This window comes from Alosa pseudoharengus, unplaced genomic scaffold (assembly GCF_046254945.1).
Source record: "Alosa pseudoharengus isolate Yale_2024_CS ecotype anadromous, Long Island Sound unplaced genomic scaffold, YU_APseudo_1.1 YU_APseudo_1.1_scf_7, whole genome shotgun sequence".
NCBI lineage: Eukaryota > Metazoa > Chordata > Actinopteri > Clupeiformes > Clupeidae > Alosa > Alosa pseudoharengus.
Genome location: NW_027468859.1, coordinates 8,684,132 through 8,709,649, shown reverse-complemented (window position 1 = coordinate 8,709,649; position 25,518 = coordinate 8,684,132). Strand labels below are relative to the sequence as shown.

General features: G+C 43.7%; 1 protein-coding gene across 1 annotated transcript; it reads right to left on the bottom strand.

Annotated features, from left to right (window-relative positions):
• Positions 1 to 5,567: 5,567 nt before the first annotated feature.
• On the bottom strand, positions 5,568 to 23,368 carry sgpp1a (sphingosine-1-phosphate phosphatase 1a). The gene is made up of 3 exons (XM_076271678.1): positions 22,234 to 23,368; positions 12,065 to 12,154; positions 5,568 to 7,049 (listed from the first exon to the last, which is right to left on the bottom strand). Exons 1-3 carry the CDS (start codon positions 22,981 to 22,983, stop codon positions 6,498 to 6,500), a joined length of 1,392 nt encoding a protein of 463 aa, XP_076127793.1. The 5' UTR covers positions 22,984 to 23,368; the 3' UTR covers positions 5,568 to 6,497.
• Positions 23,369 to 25,518: the final 2,150 nt, after the last annotated feature.

The window sequence follows — 25,518 nt, the reverse complement described above, 5'->3', positions numbered from 1 at the left end:
GTAGCAATGCAGTCTAGGATAATATGGACCATGTAGAATTCCAAACTAGCGGGTTTCTTCAGCATCATTGCTGGCAAAAGAGACATTTGTAGCCTATTACGTAAGAACTTAGGTGATACTGGCGGAAGGCTCCATAAAATATGCTATAGTCTACACAAATACTGTACAAATGATATGTGATTAGAAACTCTGGGCCTTCTGTGGTTAATGCAACAGCATTTCCTATGTCGTTTATGGTTAAATAAAATTATAAAGCTAGCCTGCTCCCTTAAATACATAGGCAAGCTTATTACGCAACGCAACATAAATGCCTACCGGTATGTACAGTCCATGTGATGTACAACCCGTCTTTCTTCTGCAGAGGACGTTGTCATATCTCTACACTAGGTGGCAGCGAAGCACTAGGTCGTAGCCTACCGTCAGTTTAAGCGCAGAGATTTTTGGTAGTGCCAGTAGGCAGTGTGAGCAGCGCATGCACGTGATGGTACCCACGTTAAATCAACGCTCTGTCCTTGCTTTTAAATGTGTGTGCCCCTTTATGTAAAATGTTGTTCATAGATGGTGTTTATAGGGCTACATGGAGGTTAATGGAGGGCTACAATATTTAAATGAACGCCATTGATTTAAAGTAAAGCATAAGGCATTTTAAAATAGGCTCAATTCTACTAAACCTTCATTGTGAGATTATTGTATGCTACTGAGACCCCCTGAATTTCCCCTTGGGGATCAATAAAGTATCTATCTATCTTATTGGGGTTTTTGTTGTTGTTGTTGCGATATTCCAGCCTGTGTGTGTGCGCGCGCGCATGTGTGCAATAGCAAGATTTGCAGAGACCTTAACAGGCCCAGTAAGTATAGTATATATACTCTTTTGATCCCGTGAGGGAAATTTGGTCTCTGCATTTATCCCAATCCGTAAATTAATGAAACACACACAGCACACAGCAGTGAGGTGAAGCACACACTAATTCCGGCGCAGTGAGCTGCCTGCATCAACAGCGGCGCTCGATACAATGCTCAAAGTGCAAACATTGCTCCTTCATGGACTGGTGGTGACTTGATGTGTGTGTGTGTGAGTAGCTCTTGAACTGCTTGAGATACACATAAAATTAATAATAATAGGAATTAGTTAAGAACAAAATGATTCATACCCCTGGCAAATATTGATTTAATTCTTATCTTCTCTTTATCATGTTTGTTCTGACTGGAAATTACACTGTCACATCATGCCAAAAGTTTGTAAGGCAATGTGGGAGAAACCTGGAAAATTTTCATATTTTCAAGCGTTTTCATCTTTTTTAACATTTTTATGAAAATTGGCAAGTCCAAAATTATTCATACCCTTTTTAAATAATCAATGGAAACATCTTTATTCACAACTCTCAAAATGGTTCTTATAATATCTACCAAGCCACTCCATGTCTCCACAATGATTCTAGACCGCATTCACAACTCTCAAAATGGTTCTTATAATATCTACCAAGCCACTCCATGTCTACACAATGATTCTAGACCGCATTTTTTTCACAGCAATCCGGGTTTTTAGTCAGGAACGATTATTTGCCATCACTCTGGCCTTGTGCTCACTTTTTTGACTGATTGAGGTCTGGACTTTGGCTCTGCCACTCTAAAATGTTGATATTGTTCTCAGTTATGTCTTGCCTCGTTTGGCTGTATGTTTTGGATCATTGTTTGGTTTAATGGTCCAATGATGCCCTTTGGGGGAGGTATCTCAGCAGACTGCCTGATCTTTTCCACCAAAAATCTCAACGTAGCCCCTTGCTTTAGTGTTACCGCGTTTACTTTGAGAAGTTACACCATAACCATACAATAATCCAAAACATGCAGCCAAACAAGGCAAGAAATGGTTAACAGAGAACAATGTCAACATTTTAGAGTAGCCAAGCCCGAGTCCAGACCTCAATCAGTCAAAAAAGTTAGCACAAGGCAAAAATGATGGCAAATAATCGTTCCTGCCTCAAAACCCATTGCTGCTAAAAAGGTGCGGTCTACAATCGTTGTGGAGACATGGAGAGGCTTGGTAGGTATTATAAGAACCATTTCGAGAGCTTTTATTGAAAATAAAGATGTTTCCATTGATTATTATTTAAAAAGGGTATGAATAATTTTGGACATGCCATTTTTCATAAAAATGTTAAAAAAGATAAAAACGATAATTTTTTTGATTGTTTCTACCACATTGTCTTACAACCTTTTGGCATGTGGCAGAAAGGGAATCCCTGCTCAAAAGGAATAAGCCATACTTGGATCAAAATATGTGTGTGTGTCAGTTTAAGTTAAGAACCAGATATTTCAGCTGTGATATTTCAGCATTTTTCCAATGATGAAATTTACAATGCCTGGAACTCGTCGTCGCACACTCAACATCACTACAGTATTAGTTATTCCAACTCACTACTCAGAAAGCAGACTGTAGCCAGACTGTAATTCAATGAACACAATATGCAGTCCTGTGGGTAAAATTAGCTATTGTTTTTATTCAGCATTTCCCAAACAAGACAGTTGAATGGATGACACATAAATCTGTTTTGTTAACACTGAGGTACAAACCTGCATATGCATATCACCCTCATACATTCCATCTCCCGCAACTATTCCTGATCTCTTTAACACTTTGCCTATCTTTCATGATACAGACAAAACCATGGGGCCACACCAGGTGTCACATGGGGAGGTTGAAGAAAGGGGACTACTGCAGTCCAACAAGAGCAGCAATGGAAGATGACAACTATAGGGTGCTGAAAAAGTCTCTCTTTTGCCCTTAAGAATCAAAGAAAAATTTTAAAAAGAAAAATATTTTTTTAATGGGTTCATTACCATTTCAGTGATATACATGTTTTCAATATATAGCATTACACAAGCACACCGACTTCTGCGGTTTTGTTCCCTTCCTAATAAACTTCAGGTGGGAGTATCCTACGGTTCTGAGCAGGTTGGTAAGAGTCTGTTGGGCCAGACTGGTTCAGGATGGCAGACTAGGCCATGCAAATATGTTAAAGCACATGTGAAAACTAATTGCATGACCAGTGAGTTTATAGCCATGAGTTTGCCCATTTTTTTTGCACAAGTTAACTCCACAAGCATATGTTTGACGTCTTAAAGGTATGGTCCATTATTCTAATCCTATGGCCTTTGGTCAAATTCAGTGAATAACTCACTGTTGTTATAACTCTATTGTTTGTAAATGTAAGCACACATAAATGTCAAAAACAAACTTTTATACAACTTTTATACAACATCCCCGTGGCTCCATGAACGGTAAACAAACCGTTTCTTGGACCAAGCCGTAAAACAATTCCAGCCAATCAAAACATTCCTTCAGGAGCATGAAAGGGAGTGGTGCAATTTAATTTGTTGTTGAGCTAAAATATCAACAACCTTTTGCCAGAACTGTAGGTGGCTCCTTTAAGTCAGTATGATCTTAGTGTCCTTCACATACATGTCATGACCCCTAAATAAGAGAGATCGGCTGACAAAGCTTCAGACACAAGCACAACCAACTTCAAACATAATGGGGGAATCGATGTGATAAAATATATTTGCTCCCAGGATTTAAACATAATTTGAACATAAAATACAAATAAAATGATGATCTGATGAATGATATACATCTATGGCAGATGTTGGCCGGCCACTTTACCCACTCAGACAAAATAACTCACAAGATTAATACACATAGATATGCTCTGGGTTTTTTTTTTCATGACAAATTGACAGCCCAAAAATAGCTTGAACAGGAGAATGACTATGTCCCCTTGATCCTGAATGGCTGAGTGGTCCTGAGATACAGAGTCAAGGCACTGGGGGGAGATTTGGGGAGGGGGGAGGGCGTCTGGACCAATAAGAAATGGCAGATGTCAGCAGAGAAATTAGATGGCGTTCGATTGGAGTACTTCAACAAGGTCTGACCACACCTACCACAAAAGTTCAACAAATACTGCAAATCTGCATATACAAAGTACACACACTGCTACACCTACACACTTGTAAGCGAGTACACGCTCATGCACGCACACACACACACACTCATACAAACATAATGGCAAATACATGGTTTTGTCAGAATTAACACAATTACCAACATATTTCAAACATGAAACATTGCCTCAATTTAGTTGGCAATATTTTACAAACAAGAGTTGAATCAGCAGATCTGCAAGTAACCTTATATTTTCAAAATCATTAGATATACTCATATCTGTATATATGCAACATTATTAGGTAGCCCTTTCAAGCCATAAATGCCTTTCTACCTATACACAAATAGGTCCCTGGAAGTAGTCTCAGTTGGGCTAGAGGGAAAGCTCCCACTATTTGGCTACAGTGACAAAAAGTACACAAAAAACACAGAAGATGACACATCGAAAGTCTTGATTAGAACTGAAACTGCGTTCGGGAAGAAAGGAAGAAAGAAAGGAGGGAGGGAAGAGGGGAAGAACTGAGGGATGAGAGAAGTGCACGTGTGGAGGAGGAAGAAGCAAAAGCTGGGTCGCGTGTTAATGTCATGAGATTCGTTTCCTCATCACCAACTTTTGATAATCTCATCTCGACGGCTTTAATACTGGGTGTTTAGGTGGGGATAACGCAAAAAGAAGTCAATCAAGTTAAATAGCACACATCACAGTGGGCACAAATACGGATCATTATTAAAAAAAAGCACATGTAATACAGTGTGTTGTGCAAAAATGAGTAGATGAGAACTTCCCAGTCAACCACATTACACAAGCCACATGATAATAGATACAAAAAAAAAATAAAAAAAAAACCACTGTTGGGAAATTGTTGAATTGTTGCCTATTGTTCCATAAAGCATAGCATATTAACATAATTATATTTACATGAAAACCCCAGTGTGTACAGACTTCACAGACCTATTTCTACAGGCAGCTGCCCACAACACACGTGATGTTACTTAGCCTAAAGAAAAATCCTCAACTAGTCATAGATGCGGCAGAACCTAAGACTACATTTCCCATGAATGCATTGTGGTAACATTCACTTTACACAGTTCCGCTGCTCCTCTCTCACAATATGGCCCTCACAGAATGTCTCCGGGGATGTTTTAAACATGTGGCTCTGAAAATTCCCATCCCCTAGTTCCTTCACCCTCAATTCAAACTCCACTTTTCAAACTTGAGCTTACAAGTGACAAAAACATATACAGTAATTGCCACTCGTCTTTGGAAAGGTTCCCCATTTCCCACAGTATACATATTTTGGCTTCCAACATCAAAGGAACTGGAGGCTCCATGAAAACACAATATGTGGCGGGGAGGCTCACAATGGTCCATCTACAAAGGAGAGAATGTACAGTACACAGCAGTATACAACAGAGTAGCCAGTCCCAGATGCTCAACACACCCTTCTCAAAGCACAGTCGGCGTCCGTGCATGTGCATGTGCATGCATGTGCGTGTGTGTGCATGTGTGCGTCTGTGGAGGGGAACTAGAATGGACAATGTCAGGAGAGCCAGTGCTTTAAGAAGTGGGCAAGGAGCCAGGACATTGTCCGAGGAGAGTGGTGGTGGTTGGGGGGGGGGGGGGGGGGGCGCATCACAATGACGCAGGATGGGTGGGTGCAGCCGCAGTGTATGTGTAAGGGGCCGAAGGGTTTGAGGAAGGATCTGGTCAAACAAACAGGAATCAGGTGCGACACAACAGCACAGTCGGGGGAAGGTGCCACAGAAGGTGCTCTGGTTTTAAAGGTGTGTGTGTGTGTGTGTATGTGGGGGTGGGGGGGGGGGGGGGGGTGATGGCGGTAGGGTGTCCGATCGGGCTGAGCTCCAAATCTGGAGGCCTCAAGGTTGTATACAGGCAGCCACAGATGGCAAAGTGTCCCTTTTTTACACTCTGAAGGGTATCAATACCAGCCAAGGACCAAAGCAATAGACATTTAATTTCAAATTTTGGCAGAGCGAATAGGTAATTCTGAGAAGACTTTACCCTACTGGTGGACTGCCAGCAACCATTAATGAAAACCACAAAAAAAACAATGTGAACAGCAAATACTTCTTAAGAGGTACTCTATCAACTGTTCAAGGAAGGTCTGTTTTGGCTGAGTTGGCTTTTGTTTGCAGTCTTCTTTACTTTGTGTTTCTCAGGAAGTCACTCTGAAACCCTTCCCCTCCTTCTGTTCTATGCAAGAACTCTTGAATATGGGCAATAACGGAGGTGCCAAGCTACCCCATGTTGAGCGTGCTGAGGTTACACATGAGGGTCTGGGAGATTGGACAGAAGAGGGGGCCAGTGCTGAGGTTACACATGAGGGTCTGGGAGATTGGACAGAAGAGGGGGCCAGTGCAGGCTTTGGGACGAGAGAGCTGGGCTACGGGACAACTTGAACAGTCGGCAACTGACCAGGCGTGAGGATGGTGGATGGGCTGAGGTGGTGGGGGGGTGCAGTTTGTGTGAGTGTGTGTGTGTGTGTGTGTGTGTGTGGGGGGGGGCTGTGGTTAGGGTGGGGGCAAGTTGGAGACTTCAGGACAGGCTCAGGTAGTCGAAGAGCAGCGGCACCAGGAAGACGCAGCTGAAAGCTACTGTGCCGTAGACCAGGTAGCGGTAGGACAGCTCCACCGCCGCGTGCTGCCGCGCGTGCCTCACGTCGTCCGCCGGCACGCCGAACACGCGGCACGCCAGCGGGATGGTCAGCGTCTTCATGGCGGCCCGCGTGGCCAGCAGCACCGGCACCCCCACCAGGAGCCTGGCCAGCGCGCGGCCCAGCAGCGCCGCGTCCATGACGGGCATGACCAGGGGCAGGAGGTCCAGCGATGGGTCCGGCTGAAGGCCCAGCTGGTGGTTGAGGTGCGAGGCCAGGGCCGCGCCGGCGCCGGTGCTCAGGGCTTGGGCCGTGTCGCCCCGGGACGTGCTCCACGTGTCCAGCGAGAAGGCCAGCAGGCCCAGGCCGACGTGCACCAACACGATCACCAGGGACGCGTACGAGCCGGCCAAGTAGTACTGATCAATGCTGTCCAGCAGTGGCTGGAAGACGGCCAGGATGAGGACGCTGTAGAGGAATCCTGTGATGACCTCCTGTAGAACAGAGGGAAACAGAGAGAGAGAGCGAGAGAGAGAGAGAGAGAGAGAAAGAAAGAGAGGGGGGGTAAAGGCTGAGTTAGATAGATAACCAAACCATATCAGCTTGAAGAGCTCAGAATTCATTTAAGGCACAGCTCATGTGCTGTGCTCATGGCAGTCAGGATTCATCATGGCATTCAACACTGTATTAAGTGGATTGGATGTCTTTCTCATGCTTTAGATGCATCTTCCAAACACGGCAGTGCAGTCAACAACATGTTCTCGGAAACTTCCTGTTCCAGATTGACTCAGAATTTAGTGCCGATGTGGGCCCAGATGTCTGATTTACAGTTTCAGTTGCTACGATACAACACACACACACACACACACACACAAGGTGTGGTGCAACCAGCTGCTGCTTGGTGCCCACAACCCTTATAAACACATTTTATCACAGGAACGGCTTTAAAGTGAGAGAAGACAAAAGACGGTGAGAAGTCTCTACCCTTCCCACCTTCCCAGTGGCTGCCTGCACAGCAGACCTGCCTTGTCCCACCTTCCCAGTGGCTGCCAGCACAGCAGACCTGCCTTGTCCAACTGAGGACACTATTTGTCTGTCGGACCTCGACACTTTAGCCACAGAGCGGGTCAATATGGACAGAGGGCTTATTTGTGTATCAACAAGGTGCCCGAGGCGGAGGCTATGAGCCAAATGTATCATGTGTGGAACTGGCTGGGCCCCGGTCCCACTCAATGGCCGAATTACAGTGGGCCAAAGGCCAGAGCTGAAGGGCTCCCTCAAGGGTTGGCCCTGACATTCTTAATGCGATCACACTTTGGCCTTTTGTGTGTCTGTGTGCCTACCTACCTACTGTAAGTCCACATTTACATTCATACCAGCTGAAGCTACAATGGCACTAACAACCACAACTACCACCAGCACTTTTACGTCACAATGCTAAATAAAGGCCTAATAAGAACATGACATTTCCTCAACCACACATAAGTGCACACACACACACACACAGTCTTCTGCCGTGTCACAAGAAGCCAACTGTTAGTGACTGCACAATGCACACATGCTCTGGTTTGACTTCTGATCCCAGACTTGTGAAAATCTGGCCAAAGGGCGCTCTTGTTCCACACAAGAGATCAGCACTTCTGGATAAAAATAAATGGCCTAAAAAGAACTACAGGAGCAATTAAATCGATGTGTGTGTGTGTGTGTTCGCTCACTACTCAAATTCCTGTGTGTAACACACTGGCCACTAATTACTATTCGCATGGACATTCTTTTCACTATTCTGGCCATGTGTCTGTGATCTCAGCCCCACTTAGCAAATACTTCCTTCATCCTACACACGGTTCTCAGTGCACTGACTGAAGCGGCCTTTCACTTGCCTGCACTAAACTACACAAACAAGGTTGAAAATGTCAAAGACCTGGGCAATGTGTCAGATACATTAAATATCAGACTGTTATTTGACATAGCAAAAGTCAAATTAAAGACCTGGGAGGAATTGTGCTATGACACACTGGGCCATGTTTTGAAATCTTGTGAGTGTGGGTTTAAATCCAAAAAAAAAAAAGTTGTAAAAACACTGTATTTTAGTTCATCTTGTATTTTAGTCACCTCAAGAAAGTGCAACCAGGCCATATTATAACAACACAAAGCCCATTCATTATTGATTTAATGCATTATTAATGTTTGACAAATCAGGCCAGGCTTATGACTTCCTTTTTAAAACTATGATTAACATACCATCCACCCGAGTTTAATGTCTAAAGAGTAAGATGGCAGGAAAGCAATACCACATAGAAACTGAGACTGAATTTCAATTTTTCCAAGAAATAGGCTAGAGCTCTGTGTGACAACAGAATATGAGCCAGTCCGCTCTCTAATCGGAGTGGTGCAGGCCAACACAAAGCATAAACATTAGCCTTGGCTTCCATCAGCAGCCAATAAGAGCCTGTCATACCAACTTCCTGTTTGAGCTCTCACTGGGGGGGCCCTCTCTCTCCCTCTTTCTTTCTTCCTTTCTCTCTTCCCTCCCTTTCTCCTTTCCCCTCCTTTCTCTTCTCATTTCACCCAGTTGGAAAATCATCTTTCGCAATAATCTGTCCGCTTCTGAGAAGTGCTGAATCTCTTTCCTCAGAAACTTATCGCACTTATCTACCATTTGACCCTGACCACCCCTCTGTGTGGTAAGCCAGAGGAGCGCTGTAGTAATTGTGCCCAGCACTGCGGGGGCCCTGAAGCTTCAAGCAGTGGAGAGGTGACCCGGGGGAAGACGTGGCGCTGAGGTAACTTGCGGTGGACTCTGTTCATCTACCATGGCGGCAACACGCAGCATCAGCGAAAAGGGGAGATCGAACCTGATGAACATGTGACAGTGCTCCACTTCAGCTCAATCCATCTGTGGCCTCTGTGAGCGTTAAATGCACACAAACTCTCATGCATGTGCACACACACACACACACACACACACACACACACACACACAGTTTGCATGCACACACACTTTTGCCATTGGTATGTGTGAATGGTAAACAGAGACTTAGAGATAGTTACATGTAAATGTTATACAAATGGAAACAAGCCTTATACAAATGCAGTCCAGGTCCTGTGTTAAAGGGAAATAAACTGGCGAGAATGGAGCTGCTGATAATGTGTAATCTGAGAGTAATTTTGCGCAAACAGCTTCAGGGACATGTTTTGTGCAACCCATAGGCCTAGTCTAAACACTCTTATTTCTACACAACCCTCCAGTCCCACCCCCCCACCCCACACACACACACACACACACACACACTTTTCAGAATTTAACTAACACCTTGGCAGTCAAATTCCTGATCATCTGTTTGGAATGGATGGGCAAAAAGAAAAGCCCCAGTAATGCTCTTTCGGCTTTCCAGAGAACCTAGCTAAGAGAAGCTCTCAACGGTATATCACCGATATATTCATTTAAGCGCATAAGAAGGCTTTAAAGAGCTTCTGGACAACAGCCTCTCAATGACGTCCTGTTAATTGTCTTCAGCTCTGCACGCGCTATGTAAGTCCCCACATTCCCAGCATACAATACATCTGTTCCCCTGCATTTCTACAGCCCATTCCCCGTTCACACAGCTGAGCCCAGCCTCAAGCTTGCTACTGAGATCATGACCGGTTAGTGAACACACTGTTCTGATTCGGCCAATTAGCTCCAACCGGGTGGGATCAGTGGACCCACTGGCCAATCGTAATCCGTCTCCATCACAGCTCCCACTGACCCAGTTATGTGGATGCTGCACAGCTGGGTGATGATGTGGGGGGATAAAGTGAATAATGTACTCCTGTGGTGTCCTTTACACAAGTACTCCAGCCCCCTTAGAGCCATCCTATCAGTCCTGCACTCTCTCTCTCTCTCTCTCTCTCTCTTCTCTCTCTCTCTTCCCCCTTCATGCAAGCAATTGCGATAAGTGCCGATTACGTCACTGTTACTGCTGCTACTGATGCCTTCTATCCATCCTTCCAGAGCCATGCTGTTGTGAGCCAGCATCTCAGACATATTGTTGCGCAATGGTGACTTTTCTCCATTCTAAGTCTAAGTAGGGAGCGGGGGTGTGATGTTTTTCATTTCAGGATGTGGAGAGAACGATCTCCCGGTGGATGACGGGGCTTTATATAGAAACACAGTCACACCTCGGTGTCAGAGTTATGCACGGCACAGGCTTAAAAGCAGTACAAGTCGTCTGACGCCTGGTTTTGTGAAGGTGACGTCAATACCGTGCCCCATTGTGGGGTTGATTTCAAGAAAGCACGCACACGCGAACATACAGAACGCACAGACATCTACACACACACATACACAGATGCAAATACCTAACACAGGCGCAGCCACATACATATAGAAAACGAGCACACAGCACAACAACACACACACATTCCGAACACAGGCGCAGCCACACACACACACACACAGCCACACACACACGAACACACACACACACACACACACACACACACACAGTGGCGTTGTGCTAAGCCATCAATCAGTAGTGATGAGTCACGGACATTCTGTGTTGTTCCCCATCCCATCTGTCTCGTCTGCGGCATTTATCACACACTGCCCCAGGGAGCATCCGGCTCCACCAAAACAACCAGTGACGCTAAACACGGTGGCACAAAGCAATGTGTCTGTGTGTCTGTGTGTGTGTGTGTGTTTTTTTGGCGATGACAGAGGCCTTTCTGGTGTGCTTGTGTGTTGGTGTGTCGTACTATAGTTAACCAAAACATTGCAGTGCAGATGCAGCTGAGTCACTGGTGAGTCACGGGAACTACATTTAGCCACCAAGAGAGAGGGAGGGAAACAGATGGAGAGAGAGAGAAAGAGAGAGAGAGAGAGGTAAAGAGAGAAGAGAGGGAGAAACAGATGGATAAAGAGAGAGATAGAGAGAGAGAGAGAGAGATGTGGAGAGAGAGAATGAGAGAGCATCTGTATCTCAAGTATGACTCCACAGTAATCAGGAGGTGTGAAGCGCTTAACCCTTAAAGGAGTACCGTCACACCGGTGTGACGGGAATGTTGGGAAATTAACATTCTAAAGAATATCTGGGTTCATTGAATTCAACATAGAATTTTAGAACCTTCAATTGTTGCGGAACTTAGAATGTTCAAAAACCTACACCTTTAAGGCTTAACACGCGTGCTGCCATGGTTCACTGTGTTGTTTTCCAGTCGCTGCTGTTAGATTGTGCATGTGTGTGGGCAAAACAGGTGCCAAGCCGATCAGATGCCTCTCCTCAGGCTAAGACACATGTTGGTGGAGCGTCAGGACGCGGATGGTTGTATTTCCTCAACTGAGATGGTAAATTAATACTTCCCATATAGGTATATAAAGTATATATACAGGGCAATATGCCAGATGAAGTCATGTCCCATTAAGACTGGGTAAGAGGCCTGTGTGTGCGTGTTTGTGTGTATATGTGTCAAGATTATGCATGTATGTGTATGTGTGTGTTTCTGTGTGTGTGTAATACTCTCTACTCACCAGCACAGAATGCATGCCCATGTAGATTCTGCTTATGCACACCAGGAAACTCCAGCAGACCGCCAAACCCAGACCAAAGAGAAATGGGTACTGCAAGCAGAAAAAAAAGAGAAAGAAAAAGAGAGAGACAAAGGGGGGGGGGGGGGGGTGTAGACAAGGAGAGATGTGTGGTTACTGTTCAAGTTCAATAGGTTCACCCTTTCCATGAAATAACTCACCGTGACAAAGCTTCGTTGGTATTACAATCTGTTTGACGAACACTACGCAGCATGCCAGGGTCAGCTCAAGGGCCCAAACTGGTTTGTTTGTTTGTGCACAACCCGAAAATATAGACAGGTTCCTCAAACTTGCCCTGTCAGAAACAGAAACTCCTAAGTGCTGGCCAAAAGACATACAGAGGATCAAAGAGAGATCACTGTCAAACACTGGCCTTTTACTTTAACGCTGCGTATGGGGGCCTGTTTTGTGTGATCACTGCAGTTAAGCAAAACCCTCTGGCAAAGGACCAGTGTTGCCCAAGACTGAGAGGTCCACTGGGAGAATGTCAGGGAAACGGCAAATAAGTAGCTGGTGGTTCAGGGGCATTTGATGCCTTTATTAAAATCACAGTCCACAATTCTAATCCAATACACTATTTTTTATTATTAAGATTTGGTCTATGCAGAGTTCTAGTTGTCTGTTGTGAGTGTGCGTGTGCACGTGTGTGTCTGTGTGTGTGTTTGTGTGTGTAAAAAAAAAAACAGTACTGGCTCTGTGACAAAATGTTCAGTATGTCTATCACATACATTTCCAGATAAACAACATGGTATTGTAGACGCACGAGAGCTCAACAATCCGTCACTAGAATGGCGGACTTTAAGTGTCCCTGCTTCAGAGTCAGATGAGGCCCTGGTCTGGCATGGACCAAAGTACAAACAGCGCCAGTTCCATTTCCCATAAAGCCCTTCTCTCTCATTTGGTTTGCTGTTACTTGGTAAGTCCCCTTGACCCTTCAGCCAGGTCACAGCCCATGGCTGATGACATCATTTGGCAAGCATGTGGGATCATCATTGATTTGGTAGACCAGGAAAACCAGCAAGCCCTAGTGCTAGGCCATGATCTCTACCTCACACACTGTCATCTTCAGAGCCTATTCTATACTAAACAGAACGGCCCTGGACACAGGAAATGGCCTGCAATTCACGGAAGACCACCCTCAAACACACACACACACTGGTTGGATTTTGCCTGTGGGCAATGCTGGCCAGGGCCTCTCTAACCGAAACATATAGGGGATTGCCACCCACATTCTCACTCTCTCTGTCACGCACATATACATGGCTCTGGCATAACTCCCCTTCTCAGACCACAATGGGGAGAGAGAGAGAGAGAGAACAAGGGAGGGAGGGAGGCTCACACTATATCCTTGTCTTAACCCAGCTAGTTGGCGGGCAGCGGAAGAGAGAAAGGCTGCTTTGTTTTGTGTGGATTAGCATACACCCACACAGACACAAACACACACACAGGGGACTATCAGGTCACAACATCTGTACCACATCACATGCCCTCTCTCTCCTGTCTTTCCTTCACTGGTGACGGGGTCAGGCCTTTACAGACAGGGCCGCGCACACATACACACACACAAAGAAATATACACACACAAGGTTGTCAGGGGCCTGTACTACGAAGGGAGCTTAACCTACCCAGATGTAACCCATGGTTACTTTGTTAAACCGGGGTTGACAAAACCTGGTTATCTTAAGTGGTGTTAATCAGTACTACGACGCTGATTATGAAGTTGATTTGTTGAGCCGGGGTTAACCTAATTGGAGTTTGTGCGTGTTCACATAAAAGGGGCGGGTTGCAACGCAAGTCACCACTTTCAATGATGACGCGATCACCTTATTTTATGGATGAGGAATGCACAATTATTATGCCAAGTTATGAGGAATTAAAACCCACTCTACGACAAAAATCAAATACGTCGGCAGTGAACAAAGCAAGGCAAGGCTGTTGGCAACGTATTGCAGATCGGGTAGCCTAAATGCCTAAAAGTAAAGTTTTATTTCCACATGTTCTTCAAATATTAATAGCTTGCGGAATGTCTGAAATGAGTTGAAATAATTAAATTGCCTATTTTGAGTTCATAGAAATGCCTACAGATGCTACACAATTTAGAAGTGGGCATATAGATTACAGTAATAGGATAATTGAATGTTTAAGTAGCCCCCATTGACTGATTTAGTGTATGCCTAGTCCTGTGAACATTTCAGATGCAACACCATTGCCAAATGCACATGGCAGCAGGTGAAAATGAAACACAAACACATTATTCAGAATAGTAGGTTTATATAGTTATAGCTTGCATTAATATTTCTTAATTATGAAAACATGTAGGCCTAGTATGGTTATAGCCTTCACTTGGCCTCTGTTTTACAGCTAACAAGAAAAAGGTGTCTTTGAACACTAGGCTACTGTAAGGAGTGTTTTACAGTAGCAGAGGAGTTGGCCATCGCAAATAATAGTGGAAGGCCGATTATGGAAGGGGTTGAGGGAGGAATTCGGTCGAATTCTGGTGCTGTGGAAATGTGTAGCCTTTATGTGCAGGGTACAGTAATATGACATTTAATTCAACAAGTTTGTTAAAATGGTGATTTTAATTTATTAGGCCTAGGCTATGTCCGATTTATTTTAGGCTATTCTTGCTCAGATGTTCAGCATACTGTAGGCTAGGCTAGGCCTATGTCCAATTTATTTTCGGACATACAGTATTCTTGCTCAGATGTTTAGCATCACCGATTAGATGGAAAACATGAATGTCCACGTAAGGGCATTGCTATGACGGGTGATATTAGAGACTTCTGCCTAGATCATCTGACAAAGATAACGAATTCCCTCGACTGACCATCTATATCTTCATAGAGAATATATATATATATATATATATGGCGGTCTCTAAAACCCCTCGAAGAGAGCACCTCATGATTTGCGCTCCGATGTCGTATGGATCATCCAGGTATGCCGACATTGTCTCGAATTGTTATTGGAGGGGTGGTACTTATAAAGGGTGTGGTTAACGGAAACCTCGGGTTAACCAAGAACATGGTTTGAGATGCAGCGTAAATTGCCATGGCAGCATACCTCGGTTAAAACCTATCCACCTTTCGTAGTGCGGGTTAATCGGGAACTTACGCCACGCTTCGTAGTACAGGCCCCAGGTCACTGCCGTGTTTGTGAGATCATTTGGGTAGACACACACACACACAGGCAAAGAGGCAGAGCTGTCAGGTCACTGCCCTGTTTGGTGAGGTCATATGGGTAGGCTGCCCATGGCCAGCCACGCAAGGCCCTCAGATGTGGTCCCCTCATCTCACACGCCTGCAGCTGCCTGCCCGCTCGCCACTACCCATCAGCCCCTGGGTGTGGTTTGGAAACCACTAGGTGTCCTGGACATCTGGTCAGCTCTCCTGAGGCAGGAACTCTAAAGGAATTGATGTGTGGTGAGCTATACGACCCCTTCAAGACCACCTCCAGCTGAGTGAGAGAGGGTTATAATTGAAGTAAATGTGCATATGTGCGTGTGTGTGTGTGGGTTGATGGTGAGGGGGTGGGGGTGGACGATGCAGAGCGTGGGTGTCCACTTCTGTCATTTCCTTCCCCATCTGCTGCTGTGGGGTCAGTGGTAAGCTCTACTAAATGCAACCAGGAGCGTAAATCTCAGCGGCCAACGAGCTAAGGAATATTCTGGAACAGATTGGGGACATGCACACACACACACACACACACACAGATGAGAGAGAACAACACGGAGCCAATTTTCCCCAAACCTGTCTAACTGGAAAATGTAGGCCTACCTCGTGCTGTCCAGGTTCTGCTCGATTGGAAAGATACCACAAATCATGGGCCAGGCACGGGCTTTTAATCCACATAAAGCTCCACTGTCTCTCAGGCGTTCAATTTTCGACTTGTTGATCCAACATTTGGAATTTAGTTTGGCCCTTAACCCAACTCTGAAACTTAGCTTAGCTTACGTGTGTGGCTTGTTCTTTTAGTCAGACCTACAGCATCAGGATGCAGCTAGTCCACACAATCACGTCCAAAGCGAACGAGAGAGACGGAAACCTATGCCAGAGTCATTGTTCCAGGCTTCCTGATATATCGCATAGACTGTGATAGACTACATAAGGGGGTAGCAAGGTCAAATAGGAACAGATGCCCTCTGGTCCACCATAGGAAAATATGCACAGCACAGAGGAAAGAGCTGATTGTATTGTTTCACAAGACATATTTTGAATTTTTTGGCCAGCTCTTTTCTTCTCATCTGGAGGATAAATTAGGACTGTGCACATCCATCAACAAGAAGACCAGGACACTGAAACGCAAACAGAGCAAAGAGAAGACAAATAAACTCAGCAAACTACCCCACACCCCCCAAAAAAAAAAACACATTGACCTGACCATGTCTTTTATTATCTCCAATCGTCATGTGGCTCCATCTCACAGCCGCGTTGGCCAGAGCCAATCTGTGCCTGAGACGCGGGGTGTGGCTGCTCACACCACTTTCTCCCACCGGTTCACACGAGTTTGTGTAGTGCACTTTTATAAACCATAGCAAGCATCCAACTGTGCCAAGAGATAACAGAGAGAACGGTGTGTTATCACCTGATCAACCCACTATTGCCTTTTTCACTCATCTTCTCTCTACAGATTAACGCCCATAAAAGCACAAGGAGTTCCTCAGGGCCCATGTGGTGTCAGAGTGTTAGCTAGCGAATGTAACGGTAGCCGGTATATGTATGTTGTGTAAGGAACAATGCAACAAAATTGAGAAGGTTACATTATTTCTTCTAGAAGTTACAAATTGAACGATATCCTTTATACTTTATTATTCCGTAGGGGAAATTTGTCTTGGACTCATATGCTGCACACTAATGACTTTACAGTACAATAAATAAATAAAAACAGTACAAAAACAGACACAAACGCAAACAACAAGGACAAATTACATATAGGCTACACACGAGACACAGCACAACATGAACTGGCAGTCACACCAACACTGTGACTGCCTAGCAATAATTTGGTGTCAAAAAATACTCTGGACTTGAAGTGAACTCTTGGGAATGTCCATCATCGTATTTTACACTGACTAATAGGGGTGGGCGATATGGACAAAAAATAATATCTCGATATTTTTTGTGATTTTGACGATAACGATAATTAGTCGATATCCTTTAAAAATTTGTTTTTGTTAAAGTCTGAGTTACTTTACAGCTCATTATTTATGAATAGCATCATTACAATAATAACCAATAACCTAACCTGTGACTTTTTAACCAAATCAACCAATGCATTGTCACTCTGACACATTTCCAATTCTGCCCCCACTTGTGTGTGTGGCAATGACATGGTCTAGCCAGAAGATGACATTGACATTAGAGAAGATGAATAGGCCTAACAGTTTCCCAAGAGAAAGTCTGAAGCTAAAGTTCTTTTCAAACCTTTACATAGGATTCAATGTAAAACTAAGAGCAGACCAACAGTAACCTACATCTCAGTTATTTCCTTCTATGTTTTGTTTTAGAGCAATCACGTAGGCTAGCATTCCAAGTTACAGAATAGAAACTAATGCGTTAGCTTATGGCTAATGTAAATGAGAAATCCCATAGAGATGCTAACGGTTAGCATAATCGGTAAACGTAGATATTTAGAGCGAACTTCAGTCCATTTACAAAAGAGTTACATGAGAATAGTTATTTGTTTACAACTGACTATTAAAATACTCAAAGGCTAATGTCTTCTCTACATATAATACCGTGTAGGAAAAAACGTGACTGTCTCATTAATGCTACTTGAACAAAAGTAGCCGCATAAAATCCCAAGTAGGCTACTCTTGCTGCACAAAATAAACATTAGGCTGCGTGGGACAACTTTGTGACCCACTAGTGATCACGTGACACTTGCTCTGCTGCACTTCTCCCGCATAGCCTACCTCCTGGGAATGTATGAGTCTTCAGTGCGTGATTTTGAGTGTTTTTCCCCATAAGTAATTTAAATACTCGATAATGTCAATTTGCACATCGTTAAAACAACAATCACGATATTATCGCAGACGATATATATCGCCCACCCCTACTGACTAAGCACCTGGCAATCAGCCAAACCAAAATGCCAATCAAGCACAGAGCAGGAACAACGCCTCCCTTGTTGTGACTTAAAGGTGTATTTGCAAATACTAGAGGTTAGTGTGGCCAACTCTTTCTTAAACTGAACATCCAACAACAATACATTTTCCTTAAAGGTTTCCTCTAAAGTACCTCTACCAGCGGAGCATGCTGTAGTGTTCTCAAAACATGTTGATGGCCTGCAGATCAAGTCCTGACTGGATAGTTCTCAGGCAGTCATGTTGGATGCATTTCCCCCTTATTGTGCCATGTTGTGTCAGAGGACATCTTTGTCAGATACTACAGAAAGTGCTGGGGGCCAGTAACCTGACTTGTCAGATGAATTTCGTTCCGCCTAGCTCGGCCTAGCTCCACTCACATCCATCTGGGATCGCTTCCGTTGAGAGTGATTTCGGCACCAGATTTTATGGTAGAGCCAATCAGGACGCAGGGTGGGAGTTTCATAGATGTGACGTAGCATAGAAGCGACTGTGAGACTGTTCTCAGCGTCACGGGTTGGCTTCGATGTGAGTGGTTGAAGTAGCACGTCAATAGATGACGGACAAGTGGCTTATCCAATCATATGCAAGAATTTTTGATAAAAAATTATGAACGGGAGTTAATGGAGAGATAACAATTATTTTTTGGTCCAGTTTGAATTGTGCCACAAATTTCACATATGATGTGTGTGAATTTAAAAGATAATTTTTCACGTCAAGAAAGTACTGTTGTTCGATAGACTTCAAAAGTTATGTCGGTTTTGTGAGAATCCACTCAGTGGACTACATCTCTCGTCTCGAACGATGTACGTCACCAACGTAATGAAACGATAAGAGCTGTTATGCTAGTTAACGGTTGCATCTTGCTGCCTGCTATGTCACTTAACAGTATGTAATGTACAGTCTATGGACGAATAAAACTTACCTGATGTGTTTAATCCTCTGACTCATGGTATTTTCTTCGACAAGGAAAGCCCAATTAAGACCTGTTGCTGGTATGCTTGTACAATCTAGTGTGGCTATGAATGAGCTAACGTCACTAGCGCGACTGATGGGGTTGTAGTCGTTGGAATTACGATCTTTCACAATGTTGTAATTCAATAGTTACGAAACAAACTGCAAATGTCTTTACATGAAAAATTGTCTTTAAAATTTAGGGTTGGTCGATGTCGCCTAAATTGGCATTTGACGATGTGTGCAGTAAAACATCGTGATGGACGATGATATCGTGGGGGGGTAGTGTGGTAAACACGAATTAATTAGCCTATAGCCTATGTCTGTACAGAAATACATTTATAATGTTCTCCATAAAAAAATAAAAAATATATTATATAGGCTATACGGCCTGATGAAAGTGGACAGCTAAGAGAGACATACTGACCAGGCTACCGAAGTTGTGTGGAAGATCTGCTCCAAGAAAATTGTTGTGAAAGACGGATAGACAATCAATCTGAACACTTGCGTGTGCACCGACCAGCGGAATATTACACATTGCCAGCCTTTGCTGGGCCCAGCAAAAAAGCTACTGAAGACTACTATCGTGGTCACTCATTTAAAATCTTGATACTATGCAGCATCCCACGTTATCAGGCTACCGTCTATGCTGACTATGAGGGCGGCGGGAAGTGAAAGTAAAGGGCTGCGATCGCGCAGTCCAGGCTATATATAGGAGGGCAAAGTAAAAACACTTTTACAAATAACGAATCCCGATTACCACTCCGCTGCTGTCTGGGACTTTTGCTAAATGCATGAAATACAAGCCATACAGTGAAAGACGAATAGGCTACCTTCTGATCCTATAATTAACGAAAGAAATGGTTTATTTTAACACAGAGGAGAAGGACGCATTTGGCGCTCGCTGTAGCCTTGCAAAAATATTTGAGCGCTAGAATGTCCTAGTCGTAGCCTAACAATAATAAATCTATATTTTCTGCTAAAACATTAGGCTACCTATTAAGTCCAATGTAGGCTATAGGCCTGCGAGACATGTAGGCTACAAAAAGACAATTAGGCTACACATTCACGTCACAGTCAGGAATTATTTGAATAAGAGGGTAGACTAATACGTCTTTTATTTTACAAGATGGTAGACTAATACGTGATAACTGTTTGGTTGACAGCCTTTAAAGTAGGCTCAATTTCATTTTCAGGGAAAGTTTTTTTTATGTTTTAGCCTGTTACAGCAGGAATTAGTGACTGGCATGTGGGGGCGTGGCATCACGATGGTTGCTTTCCATCGTGATGCCTGTCAATCATCACGATGGACGATGATATCGTCCATCGGCACAACCCTATTAAAATTGACAAACATCATATGGGTAATTCAAGGCACAAGTCAACCGGGACCAGAAAATAATTTATTTTTCGCCATAGACTGCCGTTTAAATTTTTTTGAAAGATAGGTCCCATGGAGGCAAACGGAAGGGGCGGGACTTCACCACTCTATGATTCGATCCCAGATGGATGAGTGGAGCTAGGTGGAACGAAATTAATCTGGCGAGAGTCAGGTTAGGGGGCCAGTTCCCTTTTTCAGTTTGTCTGAGACTTCTGTTTCAGTTTGTCTTAGATGCCTTCCTTCTTCCTTACAATGCAGGATTGACTATGCATTGCTCTCACTGTGTGACTGAGTGACTAGGACTTAAAAGGAATCCTACACTGATGCAGGCTACTTCATAATGATGACATGCCATTCCAATCTATGTACATAAGGCAGATATGTCCTTGTTTAGCTCTCTCTCTCTGCCAAGATTAAGCTTAGCATATCAGAAAGCTTGAGCTTTTGGGACACCCTACCAGGGAAGGGACTTTGCCAATTTATGTAGAATTTGAGACAACACACAGGTTGACATTTTGAAGGAAAACCAGGACTTTAACTGCACCCCTGACGATTGTATCGGGGATGAACTTCAGTCCATCCGAGCAAAGCTAAATGCATATTATGTTACAGAACAAAGTCTGATAACTTTCACTTTGCGAGAGACATTGCTTACAACCTACATGTTGTTTACCTGTTAGGTTTCCTACCCAAACATTTAATTATATTGAATGTCACAGAGATCAATGTTGTACCAAATACCATAAATTCTTTTCAGCCAAATAAACTCATTCCATTCTCAAATGTGTGGAGCGGTCTCCTGATAAGCTCTGCATCCATGAGTAGTTTCCAAAACAGAAATGGCTATCTACTGATAGAAAGTAACACAAGCTGGTTTTCACTAAGCATTATTTTTAACTGCTGAATTTCTGGCATGGGGCAGTGAGGTTTTTGTGAATAGAAGAGTTGGGGCTGAAATGTGGACTCTCAGGTGGTGTGTGTGGTGTGTCAAATTAACCTTGCGACCCCTTTCTGGCTTCGCCCCAAGCCTGTATTGGTGTAACAGCTAATGAGATCTCCCATATAATTTCCGGGGACAGAAATGGGCTTTTTTTACAATTTCAGCTATTGTTGCAGTTTAATAGGCAATTTACATATTTAACTACAATGCATAAGATGTACTTGAATTTATTGATAACTGCACTTTGGAGATACTGTCAATGTTTGAGAAGCTATTCACTGAATTAGTGATATGCATTTGCAAGTAGGGATGTTCAAAGTCAGAATGACGTCACAGTCCTATTTTTTTTCAGTGCGTGTGAATTAAAATTTCAGGAAGGAGGAGCCCCCGAGCATCCTTGAGATCAACCTACCGCGGTTTTAGGCAGAGGCGAAAATTGCACAATGAGTTGGCACGTGTTTTATTATGGTCGAGGCAAGCAAATGACTGATTTTGAATTTTCATTTGCCATTTCTTGGTAGCCTATACTCGTAGCATTAGCCACTTGTCACTGTTTACTTTGCATTTGTGTGACTGTGCATAGTGAAGGCAGTAGGGATTTTAAACTACTGTAGCTATCTATATTAATTCATGTCCCATAGCTAACATAAACTGGATTTCCAGTTTAATCCCTGACTACCACAACTGTTTGTTTCAGTGTGCGATTGTTTATCACCTGGCTTTAAGAAGCGTGTGCCATAGTGACTGCTTACCTGCCAGCGACCATAAGTAAGCATGAAAAGTGAGAAGGGGAGTGCAGTTCCAGTCATAGCGTGGGTGGACGGCATGCTGTATTCCGAATTGTAGAAGACCTCGACTTTGACCACCGGCGGTGAAGCTGGACGTGTCCAGCGGACGAGGTCTTTGGTGGACTGTCCGATAAACAACACCAGCACCCATACCACGATAATCTGTCTGCTGACATAGGCGTCGACGTTCCACATAAGAAAGGGAAAGAAAACGATGAAGAACATCTCATTGCCTAGTTCGGTTCCAAACGTGAAGAGATAGAAGAGGAACTTGTTCTCGATAATGAACTCCTGGCCAACATCACCGGTCAGAGAGTTCTTGCGAAGTGGCTTGACAATTCCCTTCGACCCCCCTCGTTCGCTGTCAGCTTTTGAACTGCTCTCGGATAGAGTATTTTGTTCTTCGGGCATTGCAGCCCCGTTGAGCAAGCCATTCGAGCATTCTTCCTGTTTAGAAGTTTCTGAACTTCTGTCTTTTCTCTGTCGAAGGTCGCTTGGCTTCTCGTCAACACTTCCGTCGTCTGTGCTCTCTTCTGTACGTTGCTTGACACATGCACCGTTAGGGGAAGGCTCCGATTCACTCTCCTCTGTCCTGGCAGATTTTCTGGGAAAGGTCCCCCTGACTCCGCATAGCTTTTGAAATCTCGCCACATGCTCCGGGTCCTGAAGGTTCAGGCAAAGGCGAACAACGCCCTTTATAAGGTCAGTCGCCATGGTTCTAAGAGAAAACCAAAGAAAATCGCATGTGATTACAGACGCAACGTCGTGCCTGATGATGATGCGAGTGGGGCGTCTATGCTCCCACTGCTCTGCCTTGAAGCATACAACTAGCTCGCGAAGCTAACGTTAGCTGGCTAACGGACTTGCATGCGCGCATACGATTCTCCTAGCGGTAGGTAGCTACCTAGCTCCTACTAATGTCGCGCAAGTGAATTTCGAAAATTATTTAAGTAGAAGACCTCTCGCCTAATCTTGACAGGCGCATTGATCTAACACGTTGATACGGTTGCACCCGACTGTTCTGAGGAACAGAGAATGTGCTTGTCATTCCCAATCTCTCGACTGTGCGCGACCATAGCCTGTGTAGAATCATCTGAAGCACGGGTGCGCGCAAGAGCGATGACGTAGGGGACTAGGTTCCCGTTTCGACGGAGCCACCGTCAGGAATCAAATGATGGTTATGATTTCTCCAACAATGAGGCCAGTTGGCAGGATTTCTCAACTCACTTAGGCATAATAATAGCTTAATGAGGGACTAGTGTATACTCTTGATTAGTAATAAGCCTAGATCTTCATAAGGCTGCTCACCAAGTCTAAAAAGACACAACATATTTCTCCAGTTTTGAAATCCCTGCAATGGTGGTGAAATTTAGAGTAGTTTACAAAATGCTTCTTTTTGTCTTTAGGCTACAGCTTTAAATGGGCAAGCTCCCCAATAGACTACCTAAGTGAGTTTGTAGGCTACACTTTTACTGCCCCCCCCAGAACTCTGAGGTCCAGATAAACTAGCCTACTGCTCTCAGGCCTACCTCAGAGTCGTCTTAAAAATAAAGGTGACCATGCTCATACCTGTCAACACTCCCGTTTTTCCCGGGATTCTCCCGTATTTCAAGGTCATCTCCCAGCACCCTCCCGTTTTATTATTTCTCCCGGAAAACTCCCATAATTTGCATGGCCATCAAACTTCATTTTAAAATCATTGATCCATTCAGGTTGCCAGATTGTGTATGAAATACACCCTACTACCCATACACGATCACTTAGTTTCAATTTCAACCGTTTTGTCATAGGCTAAAACCTGGCAACTCAAAACCCAAATAAGGAAGCGGGTGCCGACTGCGCAGCCTGAGTCTCGTCGTAAGCAAGCGGGCTAGTTGAATGGCCTACTCCAGAACTAGTTGTTGTGAAATTGTTTAACTGATTAACTGAGTTAATTGATTAACACATCACATAAACTGTTATTGAGTGTTGTTGATACACTGAACTTGTGCCCTCGGAACCAAATCTGACAGCAAGCAGCTTTGGAGTTTTGGAAGTAGGCTGCAGGCAGCTGGTGGATACAACTGGCATACGTAAGGTAGCCTAATGGTAAGGTAAAAGCAACGACCGAAATGCAGTGTTGAAACACGTGTATGAAACGTATTAAATATGCAAATATGCAAACACAGATCCATAAACACTGACCCAACCCCCCCCCCCCCCCCCCCCAAAAAAAAAAAATCTCCCGTTTTTGGAAAGCTAAATGTTGACAGGTATGCATGCTTTTTCAGTAGCTTGTGGAAGTTGTGGAACAACCTGCCTTTTCACATTAGATCCACACCAACTATTGGTCCATTTAAAACCAAGTTAAGATATCATATGCTATCAATGGCTTTTAAATGAAGTGTGGAATGTAATTATATAGGCTATATATATATATATATATTATTTTAGTTGTATTTTCCTGTTGTGCTTTTTTGTGTCTTTATTCATTTTGTCTTCTATTATCTATTTATTTTTATTTTTATTTTTTGAGCACTTTGGTCAACCACAGGTTGTTTTAAATCGTGCTATATAAATACACTTGACTATATGAACATTAATGTTAGAGCAGATTGTTTCTGGGCAAAAAGTATCTAATATTTTTGTAGGCTACCCTACAACCTGCCTGATTCAACTAGGCCACAAAATCAAAAGTGCTGAAACAAAATAATGTTTAATTATATAGCAACTAAGGCCATTCACCTGTGTGTAATGATACACATTATCTCAAGGTAAGGTTACCTATTCCATGATAATTACATACTTCTAGGCTAATTACCATGGCACCATTCCAAAATTACCCAATCAAGTATAGACCTAAGTGGTAGTCCTATATCAGATAATACTTTGTGACTTCAAGGACAGGACCCAATCAACATTGACCCAATCAACTCACCAATTCCTAATAATCACTGTAGATCAATCAAATAGGCCTAACCCTAAAGTTGTGACATTTTCATTAAAGTCTGCTTGCAGTTCACCGTAAAGAAAATAATTTATTTTGAGCTCATGGGAAGGTATTTCTTCAGTAGCCTATAGTAACCTATGACAGTTTTACATTAGACCAATCCATTTCCTGAAACAATTGCTAGGCTACTTGTAAACAGATGGCAAGTCAGTGATGTACATCTAGGCCTATTTTTGTCTAATTTAACCGTTGGCTCTTATTTCTGTGTAGTCTAACCTAGGACATATTCTTTTATCTTTTCCTGCATAGACTTAACTCAC